General features: G+C 40.7%; 1 protein-coding gene across 1 annotated transcript in view; it reads right to left on the reverse strand.

Moving 5' to 3' along the window:
- The window catches only part of DCLK3 (doublecortin like kinase 3), a 13,041-nt gene extending 832 nt beyond the window's left edge, over positions 1-12,209 (reverse strand). Inside the window, 4 exon segments of the mRNA XM_031059579.1 lie at positions 2-74; positions 1,027-1,194; positions 2,094-2,226; positions 10,326-12,209. Of these exon segments, the coding sequence (XP_030915439.1) occupies positions 2-74; positions 1,027-1,194; positions 2,094-2,226; positions 10,326-11,921 (1,970 nt within the window). The 5' untranslated portion in view covers positions 11,922-12,209.
- Between the last annotated feature and the right edge of the window lie 249 nt (positions 12,210-12,458).

A 12,458-nucleotide genomic window follows, 5' to 3' on the forward strand; every position in this document is an offset into this window, starting at 1 on the left:
CTGAAGTACCTGACGTGCTGTGTAGCGCTTCTGGGGATCCACTATCAACAGCCTGGTGATGAGGTCTTTTGCTGCTATTACGAAAGAAAGCAAAGGAGAGAGGGGTGAAGCACAGCGGTGTGCAACATGCTCCAGGATGTGCAACCCTGTGCAATGTGCTGTAGCACGACCCTGCTTGAGCAGGGTGTTTGAAACACATCACCCACCATGGTCACTTCCAACCTTACACATTCTGTGATGGTGACAGTGATACCCACACAAAATGTCCTTCTTACTTTTTTCATTAGTTTTACCATGGTTTTTGTAACTATCCCCAGGAGCTATTCTAACAACTGCAGTTAGAGTTAGTGACAGAAAATATTAAATCTCCATGACTGATGTCATTTTCCCCTGAAACAGAGGAGAAAGTGAAGGGAATTTTATCTCAAAAGTGTGCTGGAGGCATCTGGCTGAGTGTTCACATTCACAGGAATGAGCACTGGCTATCTTATCTCTTATGAGGCATAAATGTTGTAAAATGCTGTGGAACAAGTCCTTTAAAAGACTGTACAGGAATTAAAGGAGTTCTAGGGTTTCTGATTTTGAAGACTGCACAAAAGACACTGTACTAGCCTGTGAGAAAGAAAAAACTATGTGCAGACCCCACTGTCAACAGGAAATCGACACTGTGTTCTGCAGGACAAGGATTTCATTCACAGCTTTTGAGATTTTTTATAACATCTTTAAAATCTAACATAGCCCTTGAGAGTATTTTGACACCTTTTTCTGCAGAGACACATAAACAAGATGAGGAAAATCCTTGCTTTTGCTTACAAAGGGAGGAATTGAGGCATTAAAGCATTCTGAACTAATATGCAGAAACACAGTACCAGAGCACTAAATTCACATTTAAAGCACAGATTCACACAAGAGAGACTCATAAAACACTCCAAGTTGATCAAGCTCACTACCCTAAAAAAAGAGTTTCTCCCACTTCAGGGAAGAGGACTGCCACTTCTCAGATCTACTGTAAGTGGAGAATCTTACCTGCAGAAATATTGTCCCAGTAAGGGGATAGGAACTCGTAGTGACCCAGCTGTATGATCTGAAACAGCTCCTCTTGATCACGGTCCTGACTGCGGAAAGGGGGAAAACCGCAGAGCAGGATGTAAAGGATCACACCAGCTGCCCACATGTCTACTTCGAGGCCATAGCCTAAGGAAAAAAGAGAAAAAACACGTCTTGTTTTCGAAAGAATACTCACAACTGCAAGGGAACTGTTTCTTGGAAACAGAATGAAAAAGAAACACAGAATCTCTGCTCAGTTCCTCAAAAAGATGAGGTGAGCAAAAGAATGAGTGGCTGGTACACCACGCTTACAAGCTGCCCATTATTAACCAGCGCTCTCACAGAGTCTCTCTTTTCCACAACATGTTTCACAAACACTGTCTCACAAGGCCAGTGTCAACTGGAAACTAATTGAGAAAACAGGGCATGTATTTCCAAAATAGTCATCCTCAGATTCCCTTCAAAAAAGAACTAAGAGTGCCAAGTTTCCATTGAAATTGGATATAACTGGAGATGTGAAACCCAGCTCCACAGAACAAAAGCCAGAAATAGATTTGAGTCACCAACAAAACTGACTTCTTTCCAGGTCTGAATCTTTTTGGAGCTGAAATCTTCAAAATTCCTTGTGATGCAAAACATGTTTTGAAATATTAAATAATTTTAACATACACGTTCACAATGACCTTGCATCATCAGGGGATTTGGAAAGTTGTTTGGATTGCAGTAATGAAATGGGGCTGGCTACTCTGCAACATGAACTTTTGGTCATTTTCCCCCCTTCAGCTATTATTATCTATGATATTTTACAGCTTATCTGCTTGGAAATCAGTGATATATTAGCACAGACATTAATAATGTAAATATAACTGATGTCATGCTTGTGTTTGTTAAAAACTAAGAGGTTTCCTTTCCCAAATTACACTGCTAGCCAACCTCCTACCCTAAAAAGATATTTCAGTAGGTTGAAACATTCTGGACTATTTCCATTATTAGAAAGTTCAGCATAATTGAAAGATTTATGACAAATTAAAAATATATACACTCACCCTTCTCAGCAAGTATTTCAGGAGCAACATACGTTGGTGTTCCACAGACAGTAAATATGGGTTTTGTAACCTGCTTAGCAAGGCCGAAATCTGCCAGTTTCAGTGTAGTAGATTTATCTGCATTGTGCTGAACCTATATCCAAATAAAATATATATACATGTTTAGTCCAGATGCATTTTAAAACAGCAAAATATAAAGGAAGCAGAAAATTAAACAGGAGGGAGTTCTAATAATAGTACTAATAATGGAAACAGTTTTCAGAACATGACTCTTTTCGCCCATACACTAAGTGTGTGCATTTATTTAAGAGGATAAGTATTTATTTAAGAGGATAAGCAATTATGGAAAAAAGAAAACTTTGCTCTACAAACTCTGACACACTGCAATTTCCAAGAAATTAACAGAAGTAACACAAAAAAATAACTGAGAGTCAATTAAATACTATTATTTCCTCTTGAGAAAATAAACTGTTCTTTTTCCCTGGGAAAGAAAAGAAGAATGCTGTGGACTTAAATGAGCCCATGTAAACTACTGATTTTGTTTTTTAGCCCCATATAGCAACTAAGTACCACACAACTGCTCAGTCACTCATCCCCCAGCTGCCCACAGTGGGATGGAAAGGAGAACCCAAAAAACAGTGGGTTCAGATAACAACAATTCACTAACTGAAAATTATAAAGTATAATAATAATAATAATAACAGTAGGAATGGTAACAACTATAAAGAGAAGGGGGACAGGGAGAGAGAGTGAGAGCAAGAGAAAGGGAAAAGAGTAAAACCCAAGAAAAACAAGTGCTGCACAATACAATTGCTCACAGCCCACTGACCCCCAGCTCAGCCCAGCAACTCCTGGCCCACTCTCCTCAGTTTATTTACTGAGCATAATGTTCCATGGCATGGAATATGCTTTTGGGTCAGCTGCCCTGGCCATGCTTACTCCCAATTTTTGGTACACCTGCTACCTGGCAGAGCAGGCGACACTGAGAATTCCTTGACCTAGGATAAGCAATGCTCAGCAACAACCAAAACATCAGTGTAGTATCGATGTTATCCTCATACTAAATCCGAAGTACAGCACTGTACTAGCTAAAACCAAGACACATGGGAAGTGTATCTCCATCATACTGGTCTAACAACAAAATACAAACCAACAAAAGCTTTATGTTCTTTACAAATTCCTCTGCTACTCTACCTGCTGCCCTGAAACTAGGTTATTAATGGTCACCACGCAGCAAGAGTTATAGAAATAGGTTCATGTAGAATGACCTTCTAATTGGGCCTTTTCAGCAGTTCTCATCTCCTACATCCACCTGGCAAATAGTCAAAACACCTTCTCCAATTCTAATTTTGTATGCACTTTGTATGGTCTTTAGTGTTACTTTATAATGCAGTTAATGAAGGGCTATTTTAAGAAATGAAATGCTAATGACATAGACAGTGGGACTGAGCACACCCTCAGCAAGCTGGCAAGCAACACCAGGCTGAGTGATGAGTTTGACAGGTCTGGAGGATGGGATGTCATCCAGAAGCACCTGAACAAGCTCAAGAAGGTTGAGCCTCGTGAGGTTCAGCAAGGACAAGTGCAGGGTCCTACACCTGAGCTGGGGCAATCCCTGGTATCCGTACAGACTGGGTTATGGATTGACAGCAGCCCTGAGAAGAGCAATTTGGAGTAGATGGTGGATGAAAAACTGGAATGGGCTGGCAATGTGCAGTTGCAGTCCAGAACACCAACCATATCCTGGGCTGCATCCAAAGCAGCATGGCCAGCAGGGCAAGGGAGGTGATTCTGCCTCTCTGCTCTGCTGAGACCCCACCTGCAGGGCTGCATCAGCTCTGGGGTCCCAGCACAGGAAGGACATGGACCTGTTGGAGAGAGTCCAGGGGAGGGCCAGGAAGGAGGGATGGAGCACCCCTCCTGTGAGAAAAGGCTGCAAGAGTTGTGGTTGTTCAGCCTGAAGAAAAGAAGGTTCCAGACAGATCTTATTGTGGCCTTTCAATAATTAAAGTAAGATGGGGACAGGCTTTTCAGCAGGGCCTGCAGCAATAAGACAAGGGGCAGTAACTTTAAACTGAAGGAGAGTAGATTCGGACTAGATATTAAAAAGAAATATTTTGTGGTGAGGGTAGCAAAACACCAGAACAGGATGCCCAGAGAGGTGGTAGGTACTCTACCCCTGGGAACATTCCAAGTCAGGCTGGACAAGGTTCTGAGCAACGTGCTCTAGTTGAGATGCCCCTGGTCATTACAAGGGCTTGGGTCAGATGACTTTCAAAGGTCTCTTCCAACTCAAACCATTCTAAGATTCCATATTCAAAGGCGAAGTCATAAACAATGAAGCAGGATAATCATATAAATCAGTATGCTCAATACTAGTGACTGAGACTCAAATATTCTTTGAGAGGTAAAAAAAATCATTAATTTCCTTTAAATGAAAAATTGTTTGTCCCTGCAGCTATGGGGAACGGATCAACAGCTAAAATGTCTACAAAAAAGCCAAGTAAACCTGGACTTGGTTTTGAATGGACAAACTGGAATATAATGTGACAGGTATACTCTGTGCTTTAATACCTCATAGTTCACCATCATGGCTTAAGAAAGCCAAAAATTCAGGATGGTCTCTATTATCAGATAACTAAAGGCACAGATGTGACAACATTTGCCCTTATACATTACAGTTGACTAATCCCCATTAATCATCTTTATGGAAACTGTAAGCACGCATCCAATTTTGATTAAGCAAAATGGGTTCAGCCTTCTTGGTGGGTTTTTTTTTTTTCTTTTCTTCTTTTAAGAGACAAAAAAGTATTGCATTACGAAATAATACAGTAAAGCCTACTAATCCCTTTTAACCCTTAAAAAAAAAATGCAGAAAACTGGGAGGAGTGACTGATGCCCCAGAATGCTATGTGGCTATGCTATTTAGAAGGATCTCAACAGACCTGAGAGACAGGCAGGGCAAAACCTTTTGAAATTTAACAAAGACAAGTGCAGGCTCCAAAACCTGGGCAGGAATAACCCATGCATCAGTACAGGCTGGGAGCTGACCAGCTGGAAAGCAGCTCTGCAGAGAAGGAGCTGGGGGTCCCAGGGGACAAGAAGTTTTCCATGAACCAGCAGTGCCCTTGTGCACTCTTCTAGCCTTTACTAAGCAAAATATTTTAGTGGGGTTTTTTTGCTGCTCTTCCATGAAAAAATATTTTTCAGTATGAAACTGAAGAAAAGTTTACTACAACCATGCACTCAAAACTTCTACAAGACAAAGCTAAAATGCCACAGCCATTTTCTCTATTATATTAGGAAACCATGTGACAATCTTTTGCCATCATGCCCTGTGGACACAAACTGACAAAAATGACAAAAAAATTAGAAAAGTAACACTTGCTTTGTAGAACAACATCTATCTATAGAATTTATATTCTACCAATAGGGGTAATAGTAGTAAGATGTTACAAAAATTCACAATTGAAATGATCAATTTTATATGTAATACAAATATATGTGCATGAATGTATTTTCCTACTCTACATATATATTTTTAATTATATAAGAAAAGCATGTCACATGGAAATTCAACTACCCTGCATGCTACTGTACTAAGACAAACAATACTGAAATGTTTATATACAATTTTAGAAAATAGCAGGGTGGTGGGAAGGGTGGAGAACACAATGGTCTTAATCCCAAAATCTTCAGGAGACTTCTCCCTTTGTAAAATGCACCGTTACACTTTTTCTTTTCTTAGGATGCCAGACTCCTAATCTCCCATTACAGCACAAGGTGGCAACACAGCACCATCTGTTCTTTCAGGACAAAACCACTGAGCTCCCACTTTACTTAACAACGGAGCAGGTAGGAACAGCAGGCACGGTGGGTATACTTTCACAACTTTGTGACAATCACTTCAGAAACAGCATGTAATCTATCAGCAAGCCTGAAAACCTCACCCCAGAACTTCTCAGCAGCCTCACTAACACTGTGCTCAGAACAGCTCAGTCAGCTCAGAGAATTCCCTTCATCCCCAACTTCCTACTGTCCAGTCTACCTTTCCATCAGCTGGCATCACCTTGAGCATGCAAATATGCTTCACTGTAGAGACAAAAACTTCTCAGATTCTTTTTAATCATTCCCAAGGCCAGACTACTTCCTCATAGCAGTATTACAGAAATGCACAACCTGCTCAGGAGAAATCAAACCCCTGACATCCATGGTATGTATTCCATGCAGTGGTGAGAACAAAGCAAAAGTAGTGCTGCCTGCCTATAGACTTAATTGAGTTAAGAAGGACCAGTACACTTCATACACTTTCTATAAACAGGCAACTTAGGCCATACAAATACAGCATCCGGTGGCCTTGGACAGAAAGCAGTCAAGTCAATTGCACACTACTTACTCAAATACAGATGACATGTCAGAATATTAGAATATTGCCCAAGTATTTCTAGCTATGCCAGTCATACAACAAGAAGATTATATTATAAGGGCAAATTCATCTTCAAAGGGAAAAAAAAATCTTTCTCCTTCTATCCTGTCTGTGGATGACTCCCAGCACTTAATGCTTTTGTTTGAGTTCATATCTACCTTGTGAAATCCATCAGTGTGTTTAGATGATGATTGAAGACATTAATAGTTCTCTGTATGCACATGTATGGTGTAGCACAGATTCTTCTTATGGACATCATGAAAGCCAGTTAGCCCATGTGACATTTTGTACATGGGAAACAGATAGAGCTTAAGAAAAGTTACTGCTTACACATTTGAGTTTCAGACATCCCTTGCTGCTAGCTAGAAGAATCTCTGTGAAAAAGCTTACAGAAAATTCTGGAAGTTATGACAGGTAAGTGGTTAAACAGGAGTTTGACTTGCACTCAGGAAACAGGCAGTGCTTTGTATATATGTAAATAATGTTGGAAAATGGACAGTCCTTTGTATACATGTAAATAGTGTCACAAAGTTCAAGGGCAGAAAAGCTATACTTGGATTTCTCACACATACATGAAAACTTGCAAGACAAAAAAAGGTGGAGGGATGCGCTCTCAAATGCATAAAAAGCTATAACATTTATGAAGTTGAGTGTTGAAGAATTAGCACATTAGCATGTGAGGGAAATGTACAATGAGATGAGTACACAAAGACAAATACAGCCCTCTCCCTTCCCCCTAGAAAAGGGTGACTTTATGTCTTTTACAGCTACAACATGGACAAACAACACCACATTTTGGGCATTAATTTCTCACTCACGAGCGAAGAAATGCCAGCAGCTGTAGAATTAAACAGCCCCTTACCAAAAAACCTTGCCAGAAAATCTTGCTCCCTGAGGTAGCATGAAAGAAGTGACTGGCTTCGTTTGTGAGACCAAACACACCACATTGCCCATCCTTAGCAGCAAAGGTTTTCTTGCTGAACACCTAGTCCTAGATGAGGTGATTCTGTTAGCAGATGGGAGGGAGTCGTAGCAGCTGTCTTCACACCAGCTGTCAAACAGCTTGTGTTTTTGTAGCGCAAGTCACCACCCTTCTGCCTCACAGCTATGCTGCAAGGAGCCTGATCAATGTGGGCAGACACGGTAGTGAAAGAGAGAGGGGAAAAAGCAGAGAGGATGATAGTGGCCTGGCACAGAAGTTTATAACTAGAGGACAGTTCCATAAGAGAAACTGAAGTGCAGTGAACTAATAGCTACACCAGGTTTCCAACTTTCTCTTGTGCCAATAATTTTACAATTTACTAGACATCAAAGTATATTTCTATCTTTTCTTCTGTGGGGACAGAAACTGTTTTCCTTCTTTCCCCAACTGCTTATTTTCATGAAACTTAGGGAAATATTTTTTCCCAGATTGCTGCTTGTCATCTCTTATGACAATTAGCCAATATGTTTAAAAGTCATTAGGAACAGGTTAGATTCTCACACAAAGCAGGTTCAGAATAGACATACACATTTCCTTAGTAAAATAGACCAAGGATCCTTACTCTTCCACTTCCCATCTCCTTGAAGGGGAAAAACAGTAGATGAAGATTACAAGATTACCGGACCAAAAGAAGACCCAAAGTAGGACAAACAAGTCAACAGCCTAAAAGTACAAACTTATACTTTGACCTTTGTGTACAAAGTCTAGGTAGACTAATTCAAATTTAAACATCCTCAGTGTAAAAAGAGGTATCCCACAAACAGGAACATCTCTGCAGGATGCTGGAACTTGAAGCACTTAGCTTCATCTCCTGATGCTCTTGCTCCACCAACAGCCAATGAACCCATGAAATTTGCTTCGATGCTGCTTGTTACTGTTCAGCACTGGATGATGGTAAGATTAGTGGCAGCTCTCCTTCCTACTTTGCTGCCCCAGCCACTCTAAGGAGACAGAGGCAGCACACTAAAAAGAACACTAAAAAGAAACCTCAGAATCTTGCTCAAATGGCCTTTTTTTATAGGAATACTTATTAGATAGCAGGTGACCTATCCAATACTATCAGGACCTTATAAACTCACCTGCATGGTTGAATAGACTTGCTTTTCAAAAGTATACTTTGTGTACATGGTATCTAATACTCATGTGCACAGAAAATTAATAGCAACGTGAAACTAGAACAGGTAAAATTTTATTTCCTGCAGTGTTTAGGTAACACTTGCACAATAAAATACCTACAGTCTGGGAGCTGCTCTGTCCTTGAAAATTGTATTCTGACTTTCTTTTCTTCTGACAGAAGGGGCAACATGATTATTTCAGAGCTACACAATGCTGCCACTGCCCAGCATTCTCGGTTTTGCAGTTCTGTGAGCTAAATGTGAAAACAACTGGAACAGACCTTTATCTTGCCCTTCTTTGCTTATCTACATCACTGTGATGATTATGTATTATAGAGGGAAATGAAGCATCAGATCTCAGGTGTTTCACTGAGCATTAGCTTATTTTCAGCAAATAGGAAAGAGCAGGACCTGGTTTATAGTGGAAAATCAGCTTCTGGAAAAAGCCATGCAGCTCTATGTGAAGTTTTGTTCAAACTCTGTGCAAACGAAACACAAAGGAAGGACCTACAAGCCCACTTCCTCCTGCAAACCAGCCAGTCACATTTACTGCATTCAGAGTTGCATTCATTCTTTCATTTTCAGAGATCACACACCAAAGATTTTCATTAAACTAAGCAGGATTCACAGCAGGACCTAATGAAGATACTATTGCTTAGTTTAAAGGTTTGGGAGCAAACTGTTCCAGCCTAGCCTTATGCAGCCTCTGTATTACCCTTGAGGCTACACTGCTGCTTTTCTCCAGAAATCCACACTGATCTCTGTGCAAAATTAATTCTCTTAAAAGCACTGAATAGCCCATAGGACTAAATAATCTATTACTTTTTGTGTTTGGCTAACCCTGAACTTCCAAAAAGTAGATGAAATCCAATTTTTTAGAGGCTGGCAAATACTCGCTATTTATCTGTTTATCAGGAAATTAGGAATGCTAATATAAAACTGTAACACACACTTAGCAAGGGAGAGTTGTTTACTGTTACAGCCCCCAATGTGAAGTGCTACAATTAAGAAGTGTCAATACTACAAACATTTCTATGCATATTCACACATGTCAATAACTCTATTGACTTTAGTGCTGGATGCAAAGAATGCAGCCTCAGAAATGTGACGGAAACAAGAATTTTTCTCTTTGGCATGAAGTTACTGTTTGAGCTGACTTTAATGCTGTATTCACCAAAACATTTTACTGTCAGATCATATCAATCAACTGCATAATATTTCTGCTTCTAAGCAAAGAAATTGTCACTCACAAGATAGAAATCACTATATTAGAAGACTAGCACACTAGTCTGAGAGATATACAAATGCAGTGGACAAAAAGTCCAACAAATAAATAAGATGATTTAGCAATTCTAATAACCTTTAGTCTACAAGGAAGATGCTTTATGATTCATCCTTGGACACCTAAAAGTCGGATGCTAAGTAACAGGCTTGATTTCTAAAAAATACAAATGCTCACTACCCCTGAATATCTGATGATTTTTACTTAAATTCCTTTCTACAACCACTGCTATTTGCAATGCACAGCAGATCTATGTAAAGCAAACTGCAATTGTAATTTCACTCCAACATTGTATCCATTTTTTTAAACAGTCCTGTCACAGCACATTATTTCTGTACGGGATTTGCTTAAAACAATTCAAAGAAACGTAATTGGAAGGAAAATAAATTCAATTCCTGCACAAATGCAAATGTTTGACAATACTTACCAAGAGATTCTCTGGTTTGAGGTCCCTGTGGACAATGTTCTTGCTGTGAATATAAACCAGGGCTTCACACAGGTCAGTGATCATGACAGCAGCATCGTGCTCTGTGAACTTCACACTTTCTATGATTGCATCAAATAAGTCCCCTCCTGGGACATACTCTAAGATTAAGTAGATCTCAGCTTCTGTCTCATACACCTCAATTAAGCTTACTATATTGGGATGAGAGAGACTCCGAATAATGAGGATTTCACTTTCCATCATGTCCTCCTTCCCCATCAGCTTGGATTTATCAACAATTTTCATTGCATAGATCTGATTGGAATCACAGTGGCGACATTCCTTCACCACTGCAAAGTTCCCATCCCCAATAGTTCTGCCAATCTCATAGTGCTTTTCCACATCAGTTCTGCTTTTAATGACGTGCCTCCGGCTTGTGCTTTCCAATCCCTGAGTTTTGTTGTCTTCCTTACTCACCCTGCGCTCCCCTGTTTTTTCTCGTCGAGTCATATCACTCTCTCTACATGTGCCATTCCCCTCTCTTCTGGCAGCTTCCTCTTTAGCCCTTTGTCCCTCTCTGCCCTCTCTATGTGTTTTAGACATTTTCTCAGCATCCCTCAGACAGTCTTTCTTTAGCCAACCACTTTGGTGCATTACACAGCTACTTCCATTATCTTCCTTCACTTCATGGGATAGCTGGAGCCCTTCTACAGCATTCTTCCTGATTTTTACTACTTCCTTCCCATGATTTTCATGCTTCTCCACATCCTTTTCTTTCTCAATGTTCCTTTTTTGTTTCTCCAGCCCTTCATTAACAATCCTATGTAGAGGCTTCCACATCCTCCTACTGCCATTATCTTTCCAGCCAACTTCCTCACCCTCCAGACAGGTTTCGGGAGACTTTCGGCTGTTCCTGACTTTTGTATTTCTTTCTGCATGGTACCTCTGACACACACCTGTGTTCAAGTCTCTATCCTCAAATGAGGCCTCTGCCTGCCTTTCCCTCCGTAATTTTTCTCTGGCCTGCCTTTCCTGTTCGCATTTCTCACATCTCAGCACCCCCTCAGAACTCTCTTCTAAGCCTTCCTCAGAACTCCTCTCATGCTTAAGGTACCTTTCACTTTCCCGTGTTTTCCTAGAAGGCTTTGCTCCATGCTCACCACCCCAGCTCTCTCTAGTCCACTTTTTTTTGGTTCTCATTTTTTCCTCTTGCTTTGTCTTGGTTTGACTTTTTCCTTCATGTCCAGCTACTAGCTGGGAAGACAAGCCATTGCTGCAGTTCTTGGTTGTTTCTGTCTCATCAAAGCCACTGTCTACTTTCGAGGCCTTGTCATACAGCCTGCTCTTCAGTTTTTGGGACTGCTCCTCATTCATCTGAATGGCAGCACTGGCAGCATAAGGATTTTCAGGATAGAGCTCTTGTAATACCACCTCCAGGTCCTTCAAAGTGAGGGGCTCCTTCCCCATAGCTATGAACGCATCACCTTCCCGGAAGAACTCAGAAACACTTCGGATTTCTCTGCCTCTCAGATTGTACAGCTTTCTCACACGGTCATTCTTCCAATGAGGAAATCCCAGAGCTTCTGAAATGTCAGCCATCAGCTGCTCAAAGGTCTGCACTGATCTCCTGTTGAGAAGCAAGGTTATCCTTCTGAGTGTGCGTCCCCCGGGTTTCACCACTGTAATTATCCTTGGCTTCACAGGACTGTGCTCTGAATGTATCGTGTGAAAACCATTGTGGGGACTGAAAAATGAGGACCTGTGGCTGTTTTCACCCAAACATGGTTTTTCATAGTTTCCACGGCCAACGGGAGGACAAGTCCCATGCAGCTTCCTCTCTTTTACTTTTGAGTCTGTGTTGCGTGGTGAATGGTCCAACAAGCCTTGGCGTCCTAAGGCAAACAAAAAGCAGGAATATTTATCATTTTGCATCATCAGACCTCTTGCAGCAAGTTTTCTATGTGTCAGTGCACGTGACCTCAGAGAGTAAGGGTAGGTGACTTCAAGGTTCATAAAGAACTTTTAACTACCACTATCTCCACATAGTTGTAACTCTGACATTGTCAACTTTGTGAGAAAATCTAAATTCATTTTGTGACAGGGGAATGTCATTAAAAAATAATAATATTGAACAGA

This window comes from Geospiza fortis, unplaced genomic scaffold (genome assembly GCF_000277835.1).
Source record: "Geospiza fortis unplaced genomic scaffold, GeoFor_1.0 scaffold120, whole genome shotgun sequence".
NCBI classification, from domain to species: Eukaryota; Metazoa; Chordata; class Aves; order Passeriformes; family Thraupidae; genus Geospiza; species Geospiza fortis.